The sequence below is a fragment of the Dipodomys ordii genome, unplaced genomic scaffold (genome assembly GCF_000151885.1).
Source record: "Dipodomys ordii isolate 6190 unplaced genomic scaffold, Dord_2.0 Scaffold37, whole genome shotgun sequence".
Classification (NCBI taxonomy): domain Eukaryota; kingdom Metazoa; phylum Chordata; class Mammalia; order Rodentia; family Heteromyidae; genus Dipodomys; species Dipodomys ordii.
Genome location: NW_012267253.1, coordinates 8,550,899 through 8,574,973, shown reverse-complemented (window position 1 = coordinate 8,574,973; position 24,075 = coordinate 8,550,899). Strand labels below are relative to the sequence as shown.

Here is a 24,075-nt window from a genome sequence, read left to right as displayed (position 1 = left end):
AATATACTCAGATGACCCCCTAACTCCAAAAGCAAAAGGAACATGCCTATTTACATGCTCAGGCCTCTGAGACAGTATCCATCAGTTTCCATCATAGGTAGATTCTGAAGGGCCAGAGTGTTCGTGTGTCTTCATAGGGATATTTGTTTTGGAGGATATAAACTTATTCATAACTACTCTCATATTAGCTATGAAGAACTTGATACTCTCACTGAAGCCTTATAACTGCCCGGCAAGAAATCAGTAATCATGGAATTACTGATTAATAAATCAGTTCCAAGCTAGTCATAACAATGACAGGCAACTCCTCAATTCATTTTTCTTAGGAGAAAGTTGATGGGTTTTTTTTTACAGTTTATTTGCAAAATAAATTTTGCCAATCTATTCAATTTTGAGATTACAGCATCTATAATTTACCCAAAGCTATGCATGATGAACAAGCTTAATAAGAAATATAAATGCATTGATACATTGAAATATTTCTAATGAACAATAATATTACTAGATACACAGCTCTAAGCCAAAGGATTTTGCTCAAAGAAAATGATCTTTGCATAACTGCTAGATTATGAAAAATGAACCTTGAGCTAAAAGCAGGGTAATAAAATAGTAATACTAGTAATAATGTCAGTTATACACATGTGTGCTTAGATAAGTTTCCCTAAACTCTCCTTGAGGAGCACAGTTTGCAAAATGCCTCGAGTACTCTGTTAATAATCAGGGAATTAGAGTCATGCCCAGGATCATACAAGCTTAGTCCCTTTATTCTCTTTGTCTTTTCATTTAGAGAATATCATGCAAGAAGTACACGTGTGTTCTGTGTGTGGGCAAGAGTCTGTAGGGCCCAAGCTCCTTGAATGTCAGGTGGAAATCTAAAAACAAGTCTAGCCAGATGTGGTAGATTGTGTGTGTGTGTGTGTGTGTGTGTGTGTGTGTGTGTGTGTGTACCATTTCTGAGGCTTGAACTTAGGGCCTGGGCATTTTTGCTCATTGCTACTGCTCTACCATGTGAGTCACAGTTCCAATTCCAGCTTCTTCTGTGATTAATTGGAGATAAAAGTCTCACAGACTTGCCTGCCTGGACTGGCTTTGAACCAGATCTCAGCCTCCTATGTAGTTAAGATTATGGACGTGAACTACCAGCAAATACTCTATTTTAAACAAACAACTGTCCTGAATAACTAATTCTAAGCCAGGAGGGAATAAGGAGTAATCTTCAAGAGGACATGCTATCTTAGTATTGTCTGTGTGCTCTTGTGCGTATGTGCTAACTGACCCTCATTGTCTGTGTGCTCTTGTGCGTATGTGCTAACTGACCCTCATTTTCTTCCTGGATCAGAGCATAGTTCACAACAAAGTTTTCAAAGGATCATGGTTCCAAAAAAGGAGCTGTTAAAGTGCTTCCAATAGTCATGAGGTTGGATATCAGGTGAATGTTTTCACTCAACACACCCTCCAGAGAATGATACCTTTGTTGAGGTTGGGTGTCTGTTACCATGGTAACAGTCCCTTCCAGCACACCTCTGAAAGAAGTTGGGCAATAGGCTGGAGCCAAAGGCCTCAGCTAGAGGGCTGGCCATGTTTGCCAACCCAAGAAGGGGAAATCTTCCTCAGTCTGCAAAGATGGCTCACCGTTCATATCTGAGGCCTACACAGGTCAATGGTAAGTAGGCACAGGCTTCTTCTTATGGCTCCACATAGCACAGACCTTCAAGCAATGCTGTTATCCCCAATTATTTTGCAGGTAAAGAAATAGACACGGAGAGGTTAAATTCTGTGTCCAAGGTAAGGAAGCCATTCTCCCCAGAGCCTGGCCCCAGGGGATTCTGGCCATCACCTGCCCAACTGTTTTCCCAGTTCGATGGCTACGCTTCCTGTGGAGAGCCACCCACTGGCCTGCCTATGGGCTCGCACACAGTTCTCTGTCCCCCTGCACTGCCCCGGCCAGCCTCCATGGGAGACACAGTGGCTTTGTGTCCTCCTCCTTGGCACAAGATGAAATCAGGTGGTCCTTGTTCTTCCTATTCCATGGTGCCAAGTCCATCTGAACACATTTCCTGTGTACACAGCCAGCTCACCAATTATCTGCTCCAATTAAGGAGAGCGAGATGCAGTTGATTCTGTCCCTCTGGCAGGCTGACCAAGGCGAAAGGCAAGGTTGGCATTGCTGGCTGAAGGTCCTCTGGTGGCCCTGGACAGGCTGTTTCCCTTGGCACAATTTCCCTGACCCCAGATGGCCAGTGCAGCTTCTCCTCTGCCCTTTTCCCACCTCTCCTTCCCTTTCAGAAATCCCATAGCCACAAAGTTCTAGCCCGCCTGTGTCTTGGATTGGAGCTGTGCTAGGCAGGATATGTTCATGGTCCATTGTGGGTTAGAATGTAACTCTCTCAGGATCAGCTCTCAAATGCCATTGTAGATGAGGCATCTTCTGTGTGTAGGACCAAATGTAGGTTTGCTACATATCAGTGTAAAAAACACCCACTGGGGGGGGGGGAGGAAGGGGAGGGCCAGGGGATGGGAAGGGATGGGAAAGGGAAACAAAGGAGGAGACTACAATGCTTGATAAGAAATGTACTCGTTACCTTGCCCATGTAATTGTAACCCCTCTGTATGGTATTTTCACAATAAAGAAATGGAAAACAAAACAAAACACCCACTTCACTTTAAAGTCAGTTCTGTCAGTCCTTTCTGCCTCCCAGCATGAAGACCATAAAACAGACAAAGGGCTGAGCATGCATCCATCTGTATGAGAACCATCAACACTATTGAGACCAATGCCCTCTCCCCCTAAATCTATGGAGAAACTATGACCCAGAGATGACATTTGCATGCTTACCTATATATACCTTCTTGAAACAGAATCACCAATGTGTCTTTCCTGGAAAGATACAAGGGAGAAATAAGTTAAGATGCATTTCACTATAGAAATGCCTGGGCCCAACTACCCTAGGAGACACCAGGAACAAGTCAAATTCTATACAAATCATACACTCACCATGAACAAGACAGAGATACACATGGGCTGATGCATTGTGTTACATTGCATACAGCTAGTATCGCCAGTAGTGATGAAACCACGTGAATGGTGAACAAATCCTAATATAGTTCCAGAAGTACAGGATTTTCCGTTTCTCATAAAAGTCAAATTCCTAGAGAATGAGGTATATTGGATAACCAGGCCAAAAAATGTTGTGTTTATACATAATAATTACGTTTAAGGAACAGTTTGCTTTACTGTCATTGTCCCAAATCTACAGGAATATCTGGGACAGGATATCTTAGGCTCTTGTGTATTCAATACATGTAGTACTATCATGCATTCCGTGTGGCATCCACAATAACCAAACCTTCCCTGGCCTCCAATACCCACAGTGCGATGCCTTTCATCCCATTAAAAAAACCAAACATTCCAATTACTTTGGGCCACTACTGAGTCCTCAAGCAACCATAACTTAACCAAGATAGGCATTTGTTTTCTCACAAACAATACAAATTTGGGATTGGCAGTCTCTGGTGGGTTAGCCCAAGTTTCCTATCTTTTCTATTCTGTCATTCCTAGCATTGATTTCTATACTCCAAGTTCATGACTATAAGATATGCTCTAGATAGGAAAAAGAAAAATGGAAGGAGGCAGAAGAGCAAATCTATCTGGTAGATAAATCTATCTTTAGATGAATAAACCTCCTTTAGAAATAAACACTCTTAAAAGTCCTACTCAAAACTCTCTCTTTATCCCTATCCTCAAATTGGCCTGGAAGTGTTTTAATGAGATGCACTGCTGTCTTCAGTGACATAGGGTTCTGTGGTGAAGAAGCAAGGGTGAAGAGATACTGGGTCAGTGCCGATCTCTGCCACAGGGCTTCAACCACTCACAATGTTTGGGACCTACTGAAGCCCAAATGCAGATTCCACATACAGGTCCAGATGGAGGTAGAGACAATCTTTGGGGTGCTTGGCCCAGGGTCTATGGGCTTCGATTTTGGCTATTATTCCATGCAAGGGAGCAGAGGGAAACCAACTCATGATGGTCTATTCTGACTAAATCCTGGGACTGAAGAAAGCTGGAGACAGATGGATAAGGATATGGGGCACAAAACCCTCAAAATATCCTGTCTGAGTCTCCAGTGCAAGAAACCAAGATGGTGGTGGTTTTGTTTCTCATGTTAGTTTCTCATTAGTCCTTCCAATATATATAGGCTAATTCCGAAGTTGGTGCCAACCCTTCTGGAGTTCTGCTAGGGACGATCCATTTCAAAACATGTATTTCACCTACAGTGTTTCTTGTGCTGAGTGCTAGGGATGTGAGATGAAGCCTACAAGGTCCCTGCTTGACCATCTGGGCATGGTGGTAGAGATGGGTCACCACACCCTACAGTGGTCAGTGCAGTGCCAAGGAATGTGCTGGGCACTGCATTCTACCAGCCAGCACTGCATTCCACATACCCAGCAGATGCTCCTGAGCCACATAGATTCTGACTGGTAATTCTCTATGATGCCAAAGAAGAACCTGTTCTGTTCTGAGCAGAGCTCTTCTGGGATGAAGAATTACTCACTGCTGCTTCTAGACTAAATGCTCTGTATCCTTTCCATTTCTTCCAGTCAACTGTGCCCTAGAATAAGTTCTTGAAATATGAAATATGTTTTTATTTTCAACATTGCAGCAATTCTCCTTGAACTAAAGCCAAGTGAAACTCTTGGAACTGGGAAAAATCCAGAGATACTCAAAAGATAATAAAAAAAAAAAGTAACTCTATGCTTGGAATGTTTTCTTTTTACTCTCCAAATCCCACCAGAGGGCAATTTGGCAACTTCCAAGGTTTAATGAAATATTCAGACTCTGACCTAGCAATTGCTCTAGCAATAGTTTATATTAAGAAAAATAATTGAGAGTATGTAATGCACAAAAATGTAAAACTATGAATGTTTGAATGTTTGTTAGAGCCTGGTTTATAACGAAAGGCTGGTTCTAACTTCTTTCACTTACATATGGTTGTTGTCAATGTATTCTAACCCATAACAACAGATCAATTAATAAATGTGGTACATTCTACAGCACAACAGACTACACTACTGAAAAGGATTCATTAATAATTATTTGCTCTGTGCCAGCCTAGTTGTATACAGAAGGAAATATTAACGAAACAATAAGGAGCCAGGTACTGGTGGCTCAAACCTGAAATCCTAGCTACTCAGGAAGCTGAGAACTGAAAATCACAGTTTGAAGCCAGCCTGGGCAGACAAATCTGTCAGATTATTATTTCCAATTAATTAGCAAACAGTCTCAGCCAGACTCTTTTTGCTATTTTTAAGAAAAAATGGTCAAAGAACAAGAAAAGTTTGCTGATATTATTTTCCATTACTGTTGTTACATCTTTGGTACATACATCTAGGGATCTCATTTCTCATAATACTAACAATCAACCATTCCCATCCAACTCTTAAACTTATTAGTTGTAGAAATTTCCAAATGATGTACAATGATCCTATTTTGTTTTTTGTCTAGTAATTGATATAAGATAGCCTTTAAAAATCTGTGAAATAAGCCAAATTTATGAATCATTCCTTACTAATAACACTGAATTGCTCAGGGTTTTGTGGTGAGAAACAGAATACATTCTAATGGGCTTATCACAGAATATTTAACGCCTTAAAAATTACTGAGGAAAATGAAGAAACACAAAAAAAATATCAGGAAGAATTCTGAGGATCATGGGTCAGAACTGAAGCACTGAAGTCTGGGCTCAGTGGTACAAGTGTATAATTAGATGACAGTCCAAACCCAGCAAGAACCTGTCTGAAAGATAACTAAAACCAAAAAAGTCTTCAAGAGTGGCTCAGCTGGTGGAGTACCTGCCTATCAATCTGGAAGCTCTGAACAATATAAAATAAAATTTAAAAAATGAATACCTATTTTTTCTTGTGTTTCTAAAAAGGACTCAAGAATAGGAAAAGAAAGTGAATGCTATTATTGGTGTGATACATTGAAATGAATAAAATCTAAAATTATATACATTAAAGGGCAAGAACAGGAGATATAGGAAAACTTTAATAGCCATATTTATTGAGCTAGATACTCATTTAGTTATTTTTCTATCTTCCTGCCTATTCACCTGCCTATATATGTATTTACGAAAGTGATCATCTTAGGTTTACTTCATACTCAGGATAATAATACAAATTCATATAAAGTACCTTCTTGGTTAATCTCATATCCTAAATATAACCTCCCAACAATTCCCCTTCCCCCTCCCTCCCCGTGGTAAGGCTTGAATTCTGGACTTGAGTGTTGTCTTGAGCTCTTCAGCTTAAGACTATCACTCTACCACTTGAGCCATAGTGTCACTTCCCCAACAATTCTTATTATTCTGTAAATACTCACACATAAGCATGTTTGCTAAAATGATCCTACACAAATACATAAGTGCTGCAGTTCTGTTCTACAATCGTTTGTTTTAATAGACTGTGAGTTTTGAAAATGTCAGTATTGTTCTACATCTTAATACTTGAATATAAATCTCTGTTAGAAATTTCATGATATTTCATTGTAATCAACATAATTTATCTTAATATTCACAGCTAATGAATACTAAAGTTATTTCCAAATGTTCTTTTCTTTCACTCATATCCTATTATTTTGGGGGGAGAGAGATTCCTTAAAATAGAATTTCTCTGTTAAAGGTGAACATTGAACGGACAGACATCCCCCCAGAACACTGGACCAACGTGTGCACCTGCCACCACCCAGCCAGTGCCAAATCACAGCAACCTGGCAAATGTTTGTCACTTGTTTTTGTTTTATGAAAAAGGATTGTTCTGGAAGTTTTTAGAATTTTTTCCTAAGTTGTTAGCAGGGCTTTTATAGCCTCTCTTCCTCAATAAACTCTCCTCCCCTTTCTCCCTCTCTTTAGAAAAAAGTTGACACATGAAAGAAACTCTTTGTCCCTGGAACTGGACGAATTGAGACTGCTGTTCTGGGAAAGGAGATAAGCAGGGTTGTGATTATGGGCTATTTGTATTTGCACTTTTTCTATTACATTGCTCATTTCGTCTCAGTGTTCAGATTTATAGCATCAAATGATCTATGTTCTTATAACAAAACATGTTATGCCAGACATTACACCTTTCTCCCTTTCGGCTTTTCTCTTGTTTTAGAATGACACTTGTGACACAATTCTTCACTGTGCTTTACTAGCAATTTGTGGTGCTGTTTATTAAGCCTATTTAAGAAAAGGATATCATATTTTTCCTTTATCCTTTTGTTCTCTCATTCTATTTTGTTGCTACCTTCTTTCATTTATTGATCTTTCCATGGCTAGTGATAAAACTATTAAACTTGGTGAATTTTCCTGTCTTTATTCATGTCTAAATTGCCTATAGTTCGAGTTTTAATTTCCTCTTTGATTAATTCGTACGAAAATTTCAAAGTACTTTACTTTGGTGGGAGGGAAAGTTGCCTGCCATTTTTTTGTTGTTATGGCTGATGTTTTGTTTTTGTGGAGATGGGGATTTAACCCAGCTCTCAGCAAGCCCTCTACCAATGAGCTACATATTCCTAGTAACTGCTGTGTTCTCTTAATTTCTTGTGTTATTTTACTGTGATCAGAAAATGTGACAGTGTAATTTCTACCCTTTTCAAATGTCTGCTTAACAAGGATATATCTTTTCATTTACTTTTTACTTTTTTATTTTTTGTTCTAGTACTGGGCTTAAACTACAGGCCTCAAAACATTTGCTTGGCTTTTTCTGCTCATAGCTAGTGACATACCACTTGAACTACACATCCACTGCCAGCTTTTTGCTGGTTAATTGGAGATAAGAGTCTCTGGATTTGTCTGACTGAGCTGGCTTCAAATAAAGATCCTCAGATCTCAGCCTCTTGAGTAGCTAGGATTACAGGTGTAAGCCACCACTGCCCAACACAATATATCTTTGTTTAGATACACAATCTTATTTCTGAAGTAGATCTGAACTAGTTCCATTTTTCACACTAATTAAAATTAAATGATACTAGATAAGGCATATAACACAGATCATGGAAATGACCTTCAATCTCTACCTGATTACAATCTAAATTAGTCTCCACATTGCCTGATTTATTGGGAAACCAGGTTACCCATTTCGCTAGATGAGTAAGTTGGTTAGTTCTTTGCATTTAGCTTCTTTGACTGCAGAATGAGCATTGCACTGTAAGGTTTCCGACAACTGTAGCATGTTGTGTAATTTGCCTCTTGGAGCTCCTTCAAGTGAACACCATCTATTAATTAGCAAATTGAATAATTGATTCATGCAAGAGATGTGTGTGCTCCTTTTATGCCAGGCACACATGGTGACACTGTCCTCTAGGAATTCACCGTACAGCGTTGCTAATTGGTTTACGAACTGGATAAAAACTAGTCAAGGTTTCTCTTGAGAAAAGTCATTACAGTGGGTAACTTATTAAGGGACAGAAAACTATTAGATCTTTTGGATTAACAACAACAACAAAAACAATGTTTAGTTCCATGAGAGAAAGGCTAAAAAATATTCCCCACCCTCCCCCCCGCTAGAAATACTATCCCAAACCCTTTAGATGAGGCGATTCTGATTCTAATGGAAACACCAGTCTTCATCTGGGTCTGTACAACCCTGTGGTAAATCTCACAGTAATCTTGCAGAAAATTGCTACTGAGTACCAAACAAAGAACCATACCAGGTATGATGGCCCACGTCTATGATCCTAGCTACTCAGGCTGAGAAGGAGAGGATTTCAGTTTGTGGCTAGCGCAAGTAATGAGTTTAGGAGAACCCATACTCAATCAATTAATTACCTGTCATCCCAGCTACCCAAGAAGCATAAATAGAAGTCTCATTGTCCAGGCTGGCCCATGGGGGATAAAGTAAAATGTCATTTAGAAATAATGGGAGGTGGGTAGCATGAATCAAGTGGTAGAGCATTGAGTAAGCAAGCCAAGTAAGTTCAAAGCTCTAAGTTCAAATCTCAGTTCTAAAGGACTTATTTACATGGTTCCCAATCCCCTTCCCGTGAGCTCATGCAGCACCTTTGCACAAAAGAGTAAGTACCTGTTCTGGGCAGACAAATTATAAATGATTGTCCCAGCAGGGCAATGAGTTAAAGACACCTTCTCTAGACTGCTCACCCAGAAAGAGCCTGGTGAGTTCAGAAATGTCAGTCCACTCTGCTCCCTGGCCTTTGCACAATGCACACCCATGTGATGGCTTAGTTGACTGAGAGTATAATTGAGTAACAATTCGAAAATACTGAGATCCTCATGTCAAACTGTGACCTTTCTGGAAAAGTAAAAACTTTCTAATTTCACCAAGCTTTCCTAAGTGAGTAGTGGTTTCAGTTCTAGAAGGAAGCTCATTATTCCTATGAGGCCTTTGTCCAGAGATTACCACCTATTCAGCAACAAGAAGCCCGATATCACAGTGTGTGGGTGAAATGTTTTAAAATTCTCTTCTACCGGAGCCTGAACCTTGTTGCCTAGTGACTACTGCATTGCTTGCTGCTGTCACTCACCATCTCCAGAGTTATCCTCTTCTCTCATAAGGAAGGTTATGATTGGACAAAGGTGACATCATAGCACATGAAGGAATGGCATCTCTGTCGAAACAGCACCAATAAGATGACTCAAGAATTGGGAGCAACGTGTGTTTTGAGTCCTTTGTGCTGCTTCTTAACACATTGTAATGAACATTCTCCGGATTTCTTGTAAAGCTAATATTGCAGGTGTTAGTAGTAGATTTCTGCCCACAAAAATATTCCTTGACAGCATATGGATTATCCTCAGATTCATTTAATCAGTGCTAGCTCAGCCAAAGCTTTTCCCCCTACCAGGACCTTGGTCAGCACTTGACAGGCTGAACAGAACAGATCACAGGCAGAAAATGACTGCCTCGCAGCTCATTATCTCACTGTTGCTGGCTGAGTGGAATTTCACTTACAAGGCAGGTTCTTCTTGCTGCTTATCTGAAAAGTACCTAAAGTGGTTCCAAAGCATCAATTTCAAGGACAGCCTTATAATAAGACTCTGGGCACCTACAGGAGGCATCAAAAGAAAAGAATAGAAAAAATAATGATTAAAGTTGAAAGCATATCTACTTTCAAAAATCAAGTAGTTGGAGAAATCTCATACATTTTTGAAAATAAACAGAAGCTCTTTTGATTACTTTTGAAATTGATATCACACACATGTACTGGTTTGAATAACCGAGCCCAGTTGACTTTTTGATTTGATTTTTTTTTAACTTACACTGTGGACTCTGAAATATTTCAGCCATTGAAGACATCCACAACACAATTGCAGTGTAGCTTGCACTCATTGTGGCCGACTGCTTGATTAAATCATCTGTTAAACGCTTTCTTTTCTTGGTAAATATTCAGTATACAGCACAGTCACAGCTGGTATAATTGGATAATTGCTTCCAATTAATACTCTGTTTCAAAAGCTCCAATTCCACACAAAGCTTATAGTAGAGCTGTAACAAAGGCAAACCCCCATGGGAAACATGAGAGCAAATTTCTTTCTGCAGTTCTACTGGAAAGCAATTACAGAGAGAACTAGTAAATTATATATGACCCTGCTTTTCCTTCTACCCATAAGAACCTGCAGGATATCAGCTGAAAGATAGTGCCTGTCCCCAAAAGCTAGCTGCAAGTAGTTGAACTTGTCACTCCTCCTTTGAATCATCAGCCTTGTTCTTAAAGCGAATCAACACTGACCATACGCTTCTTGGGGAAGAATGTTTATACAGAATCAAATTAGTCAGAATTATCACACGCTTTCATTCAAGGAAAATCAAATTGTATATATAATTTTCTTTAAAAATTATGCAAGTGAGTGGGATTTCTTTAAAATTACTTTTCCCCTGGTTGGGGGAACTCAGGACCTCATGCATAGGTAGGCAAGCCTTCTACCACTAAACTAAATCCCCAACCTTAAATGAAGTTTGACATGAGCCAAGGCAAAGTTTTATAAGATTATAAAATACTGTAATTTGATCAAGATTCAATTTCTTATTTACTTTACCTATTAAAAAGTTGATACTTGAATATGATCATGAGAATGATTACTGAATGAAGTTGATCAGATAGGCAAACAAAAATTATTCTTCTAATTCTTTAAAATTCTAAAAAACTTGGATAGCTAGTTTCAATTATGTCTAAAAAGTAACTTTTCAGTAATACAGGCTTTTAAACAAATGAGAATAGTTAAGCATTCACTCTTAAAACAACTCATTTAATAAAAATGTAATATATGCTCAGGACATATTTTCTTCTTTAACTTCCTGGGTTATACATTTTTTTTTCATTTAGGAATTATTTTGAAGGGTAACCTTGACAGGTGTCTAGCCTATATTATTCTGTCAAAACTATTGGATTAATAATCTGTATTTACAAATGCAGCAGTAGTACTCACCTGACGCTATATTGAACTGTACAACTTGTGGGTGTGGATGGGAGCAAAAACCAGAGTGAGTAAACAGGTGACATTGTCCAAAAACCAATGTACTCTTTATCTGACTCATGAAACTGTAACCTCTGTGTACATCACCTTTATAATCATTTTTTTAAAAAAATCTGCATTTAACATTTGATAAAAGGCTTATATGGGGGGAGTTTTTCCTCCCCTTTTGGCAGCAATGTGTTTTTGAACTTAGGGCCTTATAATTGCTCAGCTGGTAGTCCACTTTGCTGGTGCGTATTTCCAGCTCTGCCTTTTGCCAGTTGGGTTGGTGATGGGGTCTTGCAGTCTTTTCTTCCCATGCTGCCTCTGAACCTTGACTCTCTAGATCTCAGCCTCTTGAGTAAATTATAGGCATGAATTCTCATTACCTAGCAGAAAGGGAGAATTTCTTGAGTCTTGAAGTTTGAGGCCATTATGGGCAATGTATTATTGCCTCATCTGAAAAAATGTCTGATCATCTTAAATATTTATTGAAATGAACTCCGGAAAATGGAGGGTTTTTCTTTGTTGTAAAAAAATAGGGGGGGCTGGGTGGAGGGACACACACACACATTGCTGTTAGCAATCTCAAATAACAAATAACCAAGCATGTTCTTGTGCCTGAATTTTTTTGTACCTAGAAGCAGTAAACTGCTCATTAAGCCACAGATTCAGGACTCAGACTTAATGACAGTCACCTTCCAGTGCTGAGGAGGGAACTCAAGGTCTTGCAAAGCTAGACACTTTACTGGCTACATCTCTCGGCCCTCAGATTTGATTTTGTTTAATGATTTTCTAGCTATTGTTACAAAGGGCCATTTCTTTATATATAATTGATAGCATATACTTTGTTAACTTCACAGAATTGCTGTGAGAATCAAATGCAATTAACATAAATGCATATTGCAGCCAGGTGCTGGTGGCTCACGCCTGTAATCCTAGCTACTCAGGAGGCTGAGATCTGAGGATCGCGGTTCAAAGCCAGCCCGGGCAGAAGAGACCGTGAAACTCCTATCTCCAATAAACCACCAGAAAATCGGAAGTAGCGCTGTAGCTCAAGTGGTAGAGCTGAGGGACAGCGCCCAGGGCCAGAGTTCAAGCCCCACGACCAACAAAATAAATAAATAAATGCATATTGCTTGCTATGCCCAGCAAGGGGAAAACAGTAAGTTCAATTTTCCATAAAACCATCATACATCATTTACTTACATTCACATAGTCCTCGTGTGTGTGTGTGTGTGTATGTGTGTAAGCCATAGGATTCCTGGTCCGTCTTACCACCAAACTATCCTCAAAAGCATTTTAGTATTTCTTCTAATTCATTTCAGTCTACCTGGGAGCCAGTCACATGACTTGGAGGCTTTCTACTCAATGATCAGCTCTGAAATAGAAACTGTTTAGTGTTTCAATTTCCTATAATGTTTTCCTTATTGCCCTTAATCTGTAAGTAGGAAAAAATGTTTTAGAATGCTAGGAAGCTTTTCTCCCTTCTCTGTGTGTTTCTTTGCTCTCCCAGTCCATCCTCAAGCCCTGGCCCTAAGTAGTTACCCATCTACTTTCTCTAATAGAAGACTCAATTTGCCTCTTAGAAAATTCCATGCAAATAGAATCACAGACATTTAAAATTGGTTTCAGGTATACTACATTCTTGTTTGGTTGTTTTGAGACAGTCTCACTACACAGCCCAGTCTAGCCTTTAATAATCTTCATACCTCAGCCTCCACATACATTTTTATATCTTTATGTAATTATACATGAAGATGCACTAAAATGTCCTACTCACTTGCTAAAGAGATTTAGGATGTTTCCAGTATGGGAAACTAATCTTTTTAATGTCTACTAATTTAACTAAGAACAGTCTGCTTCAGTATTTACAAAGCTTTCAGGTCTCTTGGGTAAATACTGAAGTTGTTAGATGTTACGGTTGAATGTTTTGTTCCATCCCAAGGCCTTTGGGTTAAAATGAGGTCCTTAGGATGGGCCGAATATCATGGCTGTTATTAAAAAGAGATCTGAACATGAGACCTAGACATGCATACATGGAAGAATGGCCCAATGAAGCCTTATTTGTCAATCCTTTTAATTTTAGACATTCTATAATTGGGTATAGTGGTATTTCATTGTGGTTATTATTTGCATTTTCCTAATTTAGTGCTGATTTTTGTGCCTACTAATGTATTTTCAGTTAATGGTCTATCCAAATATTTTACCTGTTTGTTTTTTTTTTTTTCCTAAACTAGGTTTAGGTCTCCTTAATATTGAATTATAGGAATTATATTATAAACAAAATCCTTTCTCAGGTATAAGGAATACTGTGAATATTATCTTCCAGTAACACCATTAAGAAAATACAATTTAAAAAACTTGGAAAAAATTATATTAAGTGAAGTAAGCCAGGCCCAAAGAAACATAGGTCCCATGGTTTCTCTTATTTGCAATAACTAGTATATGTCTGAGTCAAGCAGAAAAGGTCAAATAAGTTGATGTTAGGGAAATGAACCCTAAGATATGTATTCAAATGTTTTTTTTCTTTCATGCTGTTTCTGACACATTTATAAGATTATTTCTTTGTTGCTTTGTATGTCCCTCCCCCCACGGTATAACCCTTGCTTTCACTGTATTTGATGTTGTTATAATTTGTGGAGGGGAAGGGAAAAACCAAATTGTTTAAATAGGGATACAGGTGGACCCATTGCAACAATGAGAAATACAAGTCATTATGTTGAAAACGAACTTTACAACTTTGGTGGCGACGGGGAGGAGTGTTGGACGGGGGGCGGGGGAGGATGGGGTAGGAAGGGGAAACAAAGAAGGAGGCTACAATGCTTGGTAAGAAATGTACTCATTATCTTGCCCATGTAATTGTAACCCCTCTGTACAGTATTTTCACAATAAAAAAAAATACAATTTAAACAATCAGTTCAGAAGTTCAAGGTTGAAAATTAGGATCAAAATATTGGTTATAGATTATTGCATCTCATAATGGATGTCTCACTTTTCAAACAGATGGTATCATGGGTATTTCTGAAGTTAACACTATTGTATTTACAAATAATCTTAATTTCATATTCTATCCCATTTTTCCTGTATTTCAATATATATATCTTATGTATGTGGAAATAGAAAAAAAGCTCAGCTTTAGCAGGATAATTATTTAACAGCTTTACCTTTCAACAATTGAGATGATAAAGCAAGATCAGTTCAAAGATAGCTGGAACTATACAAGAACCTATTTCCAAAAAACCTAAATGCATACATACATACATACATACAACAGAGTAAAAAAAATAAGTTTTCATTTCTCTGACTCCAACTTTGTAATACAGGTATACCATCCCTCCACAAAAGAACAGAGAAACACAGAAATGTTATAAAACAATGTTTATTCTGTAATACTTTATCATAATGAATTGCATTTCTTTGGTAAAAATAAACTTTATAAACATTTTAATAATCAGAGGTTAGATACAAAAACAACATTCGTAAGTTGTTTTAAATATGAGCAAAGACTGGCAAGTGAGAAATGGCTCACATGTGACTGGTCATCTACTGGCAGTTCAACTCAGGACAATTTATGCTACATCAGAAGAGAGAAAACAGTTTAATAACGAATTTCTTGAATCAGGAGCACTCATACTTTCATTTAAAAATAAATAAGTTACAATGAAATGGCAATTATACATTTTATACACTATATGATGGCAACATAATACTTTAAAATTAAGCATTTAGTTTAATAAAAATGTACAACAATTTTAAAAACAAGTTTGTTTTGACAATGGCACTGGCAGTTAGATGCAAAGAATGTACTTTAGGGAAAAGATGGCAGGTATAACATTAATACAACATTAAAATACTCTATCTTGCCTTTCAATAAATATTTTGACTACATCATTAACATTGAAGTAAACTCTGCTTAAATCAAAGTTTACACATTTCAAACTAACAAAAAACTATAAAGTACATGTAAACCAGAAAGCCTCAGAGTTGGTTTTTTTTAAATTAAAATGCTATAATCTCCACAAAAGGATGTTAAGTTATTGTATTTAAGACAATAGTCTTTACAGCTTAGTGAAGTATTCACATCTGTTGCTTAAACTGCTGGGGAAGGCCTCCTGGTCTACCAAGACACACACGTTCCCTCCAGAACACTTTCTTAAGCTTTGAATCTATGCTAACATAAGTTTAACTGACCACCTAGTATGACCCTTTTCATAATGCTTCAGAAAGGAGCCAAAGAAAAATAGTATATATACATTACATCGTACAATATACAAAGGATTCTAAGGTAGAAGTCATGCTGGTTTTGAGGACAGAAAGACTCCAGAGTAGAAAAAGGTGATTCACTAACAGCTTTCTACTAATATAGGTAATGTTTCTTTCCCTCAATTTAAAAAGTAAAATATTAACTAATTTGGTGATATTGCACAAATAAATGTCAAAAGTGTGTAGTCAAGAAACACTGATTCTACTGGGGATGCAAAAGATGAAGATTAATTGTGTTGAGATAAAACTTTTACTAGAGATGTATTACAAATGAACTGGCTGCAACAAAATTTATATTATTTTGATGTAAGGCAAATTACGTTAACTTAAATCACAGTTTTAAAATATGTTGAAAAACATGTCATCTCTCTGGAGTTTCCAAGTTGTTTTCATTTCAGCAATATTTGTTAATTATTACTGGGAACACAAAATCCAGGCCGCAGGACTTAAGAGTGACTTTCTGTAATTGGATGGTTTCTATCTCAACATACCTGAGCAATGAGGTTAATATCCATGGAAGCCATAGTAAGGGAACCATAATTAAAAAAGTTCTTCCCCTTAAAGATAACTGCCGTAGTATGTTAACAGATGGAAAGTGATATACTGAATTTTATGCAAGAATGCAAAATTTTGTAAATCCTGTGTATCTTCTCATCAGCTTTCTGTGCACATGTATTCACTGTTGTCTGATGATGACTGTAGCTTTAACAATTAAGTTTTTGAGAGGTGAACATTGAAGACTCAGAGGAAAAAGTGATAAATTTAATGTTATTGCTATATATAATAAGACAAGGATCTCTGGAGATCCCTATTAGGGTTGAGAATAACTTTTCCTCTTCCTTATCTTAGATCATTTTCATTTACTTACAAAGAGTAATTACCTAATGGACAGGAACCAGGAAGAATATCTGTGATAGAGAATTTCAGCTGAACAAAGTAAAGTGGAATAAATCACTGCAACACTGTTAACTGGGCAATGGTGAGGCTCAGGGACAGAGCACTTACCCAGCATGGATAGAGCCTCAAGCTCCATCCCCAGCATGGCAAGGAGAAACCAATTACCCAAACAAAAACACTGTTACTAAGACATATCCACAGGGTCATAATGAATAGCTTAGAAATAGTTATTAAATTGATTTCTGTAATATCTTTTATGCTGTGGTAAAAACATTTTTTCTTTGTGTTTATTCATTGTCCACAGAAAAGGCTACTTTCATTTAGCCACTTTCTAGAGATATATTATATATGAGGAAGAAATTCCAAATACTTCACTATACATTACCTAACAAATTAAAATTTTATTATGCTTCAGAGCACCAATTCTATTAATATAGCTATTTAGACTCAATTATATTAATATGGAAAAAGGACAAAGAATGTTAATGCCGTTATCCTTGGCCTAAAGATTTATCAACTAAAGAAGATGCTCTTCTTATTATTCTCATTTGAGTTTTACCCAAATAAAAATTTAAGTTAAAATATAAACATTCATCTTTTAAAAAATCCATGAAATGCCTTTTAATCACAAAAATGACTGAAAGAAATTGACAATATGAATCCTTGACTGCATGTGTATATGTATGAATATAAATGCATATAAATTATATGAAAAACAAAAACAAGATCATTGTCTATAACAGAGGATGTATCATGAGATAAATTAAATAAGTTGCTCTCGCTGTTTTAAGAAACAATGAACTAATGGTATTAGCATCCATCGTTCTTTCTAAATAATATAGTCAAACTATGTAAGTGATATGAAAACTGTCTCATACAAGCAGATTTGTTCAATACTTAAATCACCTTGGTCAATGCACTTTTGGAATAGTAATAAAAAATCTTTTAGCATGGATTAATGGCACATATAGGTATTACACTGCCCCTTCAAAGAGTTTGGTGTAAGACCTAATTTTATATGAGTTTTTAAATCCCTGAAGATATTTTATCTCTAGTTTTACTAAATCTTTTAAAAAGTATTTCAATATACAATTTTAATTCATACAAGGCTTGGAAAGAAGTTTCTACTCAATGACCTTACTTATGATGACATAAGTAGTAAGTATGTAAAATTATATTCCATTGCTGTTAAAATGCTCTCAGAAAACAGTGTATTTAGGAAGGAAATTAGGACTGGGAGCATGGCTCAAGTGGTACAGTGCTTGTTTAGCAAGCATGAAAGGGCCCTGAGTTCAATCCCCAGTACTGGAAAAAAAGAGAAAGAGAAGAAAAAGAGGGAAAAAAAGCAAATGAAAGATTCTCTTATTGCAAAAGTCTGTCAGAATTATGTTATCCCATTACACTCTCTATGGCTGCATTCACTCAGTGAATAGTTTCTACTCAATAAAGACAGCCAGTGACTAAAATTTCAACAACTGATGCAAAGCACTTTGGGAAAGAATAAAAGGCCTGAATGAATGCTATGCATTATTTGTGAAGTAAAAACATTTCAAAAATACTACTATAATAGGAATTGGTCTTCTTAGATGAAATCACATCTCCAAATTACCTTTTCTATTACTTCTGTATCTAGAAGAATTTTGTAGATATTTAGGATCTTTTCCAATGCATACTGGACTTCGTTCATGCCACAACAATAAAATAATTTAAGACAAAATAAAAATCATAGTCTTACCTATTATATTGGAGTCAGAAAAGGATTATATGAAGAAGATATCAGCAATTGATAGTAACTATAGCTAATTACAGATGGGAGAGAAAAACTAAAAAGTTATAGACTTGCCAAATCTTACATTGTGACACATTAATAGAAGAGCTTTTCCTATAAGTTTAAGACAGTGGCTAGGGATTTTCTTATATTAAAATTTCTAAATCTTGAAAGCACTTATCACAGAAATTATGTTTTTAAGCATTTAGATCACATATTTATGGTTGGGCATGATCCTAACAGCAACTGTTTAATTTTTTAAAAAAAGAAAAAGCAACCAAAAATATTGTGAAAGAAACAATTGGCACCCCTCTCCCACCCTAAACCTAAAGAAGTCCATTATGGCTTTGATATCCCTTGTAAAGAATTAAGTAGAAGAGTATTGCCACACTATAAAATAATTTCACCTACTAAGTACTTCTATTTTTTCCATTGCTTTTGACTTTGTGTCTTTGCAGTACTTATTAGGGAACCTAGACATGTACGAATTCCAGCAAGGTGGAGCAGAGATCCAGCTGCTTCTTTGAGCTCCTCATCAATTTCTTGACATGACTGTTTTCGCATCTTTTTGCCTGGCTGCCCTTTTTGAGAGTTATCCGTACAAGCCTGTGGCGCATAGCCACTGTCTGCAAGGGGATCATCTTCATAATCAACATCTGTGTCTTCTTCACTATGAAATCCTTCACTGCCACCACTTCCCACATGGCTGCTCTTTGGGATAAATTCATATACCTCATCCACAGAAGACAGGGACGACACACTAGACCTAGATGCACAGCGCTGTGCTGCCATGCTACTTGCACTGTAATTGTGATCTTCTTTTGGATCAATGCTGGTGGCTAAAGAATCACTATCTTGTAATCGCACAGCACTGGGATGATTAAATGCATTGCTATAATTCCTCTTTTTTTGCAATGATGTTTTAAGAGGAAGAGGCTTCTCACCTGTAGAAAACATAACTATCAATAGGTCAAATGAATCTGATCACAAACACAGACCACTGAAAATTGTAACTCTGGAGCAGTAAGTGCTTTGTATTAATAATGTTTTTACAGGCTTCCCCTGCCTTTTACTCAAATCATATTCTGTAGGAATTAATCTGAAACATTTAAAAATCATTTAAAAATACATCTTTATCTTTCCACAAAACATAATTACTCTGAACTATTTGTCCAGATGTCTTGGCATGGATCTGCTGTTTAGCAAAACATTTGTTACTACAATGTATATTCTTCTGGATGACTTTTTTTTCCTATACACACATATGCAATCATTTTCTAGGAAGGATACCAAGAAATATAACAACTAAATAAAAGGAAATACAAATTGTCCTCTAAATGCTGAACCACTTAATGCCCAACAGTATATGACAAAAACTATTCCCATATTTTCAATTATTTTAACTTTCTATAATATTCTAAGCAAAAAAAAAGGACTATCTCAAAATTGTTTTCTTGTGTCTTTCCAATTTTTAGAGAAGTTACGTATCTTTCCACCTGTGTGGCCATATGTATTTCTTCTGATCATACCTATTCATATATTTTGTTGATTTTCCTGTTGAACTCTTTATTTCTTACTTGTAGGATCCTTATAGGGAGATTCAATATTCATCCTTTACTTATGATATATAGCTAAAATAATTCTCCTAGCCTTTTTTGTTGTTGCTACTTTTCCCTGATCCCTACTGCCCTCCCCTGCTTTTGTTGTGCAAGCACTGGGACTTAAACTCAGAGCCTTGCACTTTCACCTGACTTTCTGACTCATGGCTGATGCTCTACTCCTTGAGCCACCTCCAGTTCCTCTCCTCTGTTTCTGTCTCTTGGAAGTGCAAATAACCAAATCCAGGGCCTCACGCTGAGCCTTGCCTAGTGCTTGCTGCACTAGTAAAGTACTACTATTAAAACATACTCTCAGCTTCTCTACTTATTCAAAGTATCTGCTTCTTGTCAGACTCTAAAGTTTTGATGTCTTATTAAATTTACCCATTTTTTCCTTTATGGATTTTGCATTTGTATCTTATGGAAACTTTTTATTTTCCTATAAATTATAAATATGCTTTCCTATATTTATTGCTTTCTTTCTTTTTTTTTTTTTTTGGTCAATCACGGGGCTTGAACTCTGGGCCTGGGTGCTGTCCCTCAGCTCTTCAGCTCAAGGTGAGTGCTCTACCACTTGAGCCACAGTGCCACTTCCAGTTTTCTAATTGTTAATTAGAGATGAGTCTCATGGACTTTTTCTTGCCTGGGCTGGCTTTGAACCGCAATCCTCAGATCTCAGCCCCCTGATTAGCTAGGATTACAGGCGTGAGCCACTGGCACCTGGCTTCAAGCTTATTTTTTAAATGTGCTGGTTTTTTTTTCTCCATTTATATATATTATATTCTTTCACAGCATTAACTTTTCAACTGCCCAAATAAATTGGTACAAATATAATGAAATATAAACTGAGTTATTGAGAGGAAAACACAATTTAGTGACAAAGAAATAATGGCACTTAAACATTTCATTCACAAAAATATAATTTAAAAAGAAAAGCATGATTGCTTACATTCTAAAATCCCTTGTTCTATGGAAGTATTTAAAAGTATCATTGCAGTGGCAGCATCAATATCAGATTCTGAAAAGGGAAAAAAGTGGTAACGTTAAAGTTTTTTGTAAGAGAAGCTTCTATAAATATTTGCACATGCTCGAATATGATCAGCATTGATGATGTGGTATATATTTTCCTACAATAGGCTCAGAAAGCCTCTGCTTCTTTCTAATTACCTGGTCCTCTGGTATCCAACTAAGCTTCTGTTACACATCAGAATGCCAAAGAGATTCCCAGCAAATGCCAGTCACCTTTCTATGGTTCTGCTTCCATCAACCCTACATTCTTGAAGGCCCAGTTCAAGCATCTCATTTCTATTATCTGCTTCTCAGCTTAACTGGCTTCTTACTGCTTTCCCCCTAGTGTACACTACATAACTCTAGCCAACCTTCTTTGGTTAAGCTGTTGCCCTGGGACTTGAACTCTAGGTCTGGGTGCTATCCCTGAGCTTTTGTGTTCAAGGCTAATGCCACTACCACTTGAACCTTTTTTGGTGGTTAATTGTAGGTAAGAGTGTCATAGACTTTCCTATCCAGGCTGGCTTTGAACTGTAATCCTTAGATCTCAGCCTTATAAGTAGCTAGGATTACAACATGAGCCACTGACACCAGCTAAGGTGTAAGTTTTTTAGAGCAGGGCCTATATAGTTCTCTAACTTCTTCATATCCCAAAGCAACTACTACAATGCCTGGCAAGATGTAGTAGACATAATAGATACTGGAATTTAGCCATACCTAACTGTAAAGAGACACATATTAACCACATAGTTAAGAGAAAAATGTAAAAGCAGAACATTATCTGAATCAATTTCCTATTCAATTAGCTACTTATTTGGTTCTATAACGCTTTTTTTTTGTTTGTTTGTTGGTCATGGGCCTGAGCACTGTCCTTCAGCTCTTCAGCTCAAGGCTAGTGCTCTACCACTTGAGCCACAGTGCCACTTCTGGCTTTTTTCTGCTTATGTGGTGCTGAAGGTGCCTCATGCATGCAAGGCAAGCACTCTACCACTGAGCCACCTTTCCAGCCCCTAAAGCTTTTTTTATATTTTTTCTCCTTTACTTATATAGACATCAACTTCTGAGAATCAGCACTGGTTCAGAACCAAAATGTTTCTGACAAAGACTTTAGTATAAGATTGTATAGTTTTTTTTAAAGTCATGGAAACTCATCAAAGCAGCAATACTTGAAAAATCTACTTTAAATACTACTAACCTATTAACTATAAGCAGGAAAATTTTCACTACAATTTTTATTTGCTTAAAAATATAGAAAATCTAAAAAGGCTGATTTATTAGATTCTTAAATTAAAATCCCTTACATCTAACCTATAAAAGAACCATTTCAAAATATTTTGATGTAAGGAGTGGTGAACTTTGTTTCAGTGATGAGTTTGAAAGCATTTTATGCTTTGCAGGCCAGGAAGAAAAACCAAAGATATAAATGTAAGTATCTGTTCTAACTAATTAAATTCTACTATTGAAACAAAGTTTTATGTCTCAAAATATAATTGTTGCTTTGTTTTTTCCCAGGAGTTTGTAAATATAAAGTGGTGTTTAGATCATGGGACCTATAAAATAAGGCAAAGATTATATTCCGATCACTCCCAAGAAATTAAATGCTATTATCAAGGAAAAATATACATAACAAGTAATGAAGAGGAAGCATAAAACTGTATTGATGTATAAATCTATTTGTTAAAAAACATGTACATGTATTATGCATATATCTATACATGTATGTAAACATATCTACTTATACATGAAGCACAGTAAGTCATCAAAAGTATTCTACAATATTAAAATAGAGTTATAGGGATTATGAGTACTATTTCTTTTATGAATGATTTTGTTTTCCAAGTCTATTACAGTTAACACATAATTTATAATAAAAAACAATTATTTTTAAACTTTATTTTTATCTGTCTTTTCCTGATTTAAAGGATCAGTATTCATACATACCTTTGAGGGTTCGCACTTGGTTCTGCTTGAGAACAGAGCTTAAGTACTGAGGTGATAAAGAACTACTGAAAAATAGAAAGATAAATGTGCTTATAAAAACTCTTTATTTCACAAATGGGAGCTAACACATACAGCTTACACCAAAAAACATGAACTAATTTTTATCTTGCTTTCTTTGTTAATAATACTCAGTTTAGGAGTATTTCTACCAAAGCAGAAAGTGCTCAAGGACCAAGATTAAATCATATATTTTTGGTCATTCTAGGCAAAAAATTAATCTATTCATTTCTTCATCTATAAAATAGAGCTAACTATTTCTCTCATATGGGGTTTCTGGGCTAATTAAACAATAATAATGTTTCAAGTACCTGTAACAATAAGCAATATATAATAGTTATTATTTGGCTTTGATAGATATTTGGATTTTTAGATATTTAAGTCTGATGTGATATTAAGAAAGTTATTACCATAGAAATCAAAGAATTTATCAAAACAAGTATTTAAAGAAGACTATATAGTAATAGTGGCAATAAACTTTAGTTCCTGATTTTGTTGTGTTTTGCCTTTTCAAGTAAGAAATTAAAACATTTAAGAAAAATTACTTTCATTCTTTGGAATCTGTGACATGGTAAACGGAAATCTGTTTTGTTAATGCAATTAAAATTTTATTTCTGCCAAGTGCTGGTGGCTCACGCCTGTAATCCTAGCTACTAAGGAGGCTGAGATCTGAGGATCATGATTCAAAGCCAGCCCAGGCAGGAAAGTCCTGAGCCTTTTATCTCTAACCACCAGAACTTGAGCTGAAGAACTCAGGGACAGCGCCCAGGCCCAGAGTTCAAGCCCCATGACCAACCAAAAAAAAATTATTTCCTAGACCAGGTGTGACAGCATGCAGGTGGTGGAGGCAGAAGGCTCACAGACTAAGGCCGGCCATGTCAAAAGCATGAAACCACATTTGGAAAAAAAACAAAAACAAAAACAAAAAAACTGAACTGCAAAAGAGACTGAGGTGTATGGCTCAAGTAATAAGATACTTGCTTAACTAAAACAAAAGTTTAGTTCTCAAGTGCTACCAAAAAAGAAAAAGAGTTTTAAGAATGCTTTAAAATTCAAATAAACCACAGTATGAAATATTGTTATCAATGTAGCT

The 24,075-nt window shown here is 36.6% G+C and overlaps 1 protein-coding gene across 1 annotated transcript in view; it reads right to left on the bottom strand.

Annotated features, from left to right (window-relative positions):
* Window positions 1–14,813: 14,813 nt before the first annotated feature.
* The window catches only part of Foxn2 (forkhead box N2), a 34,062-nt gene continuing 24,800 nt past the window's right edge, over window positions 14,814–24,075 (bottom strand). The window contains exons 4-6 of the mRNA XM_013017910.1: window positions 22,926–22,990; window positions 20,926–20,994; window positions 14,814–19,322 (exon numbers count right to left, since the gene is read on the bottom strand). Coding sequence (XP_012873364.1) covers window positions 18,799–19,322; window positions 20,926–20,994; window positions 22,926–22,990 — 658 coding nt within the window. The 3' untranslated portion in view covers window positions 14,814–18,798. The remainder of the gene's footprint in view (window positions 19,323–20,925; window positions 20,995–22,925; window positions 22,991–24,075) is intronic.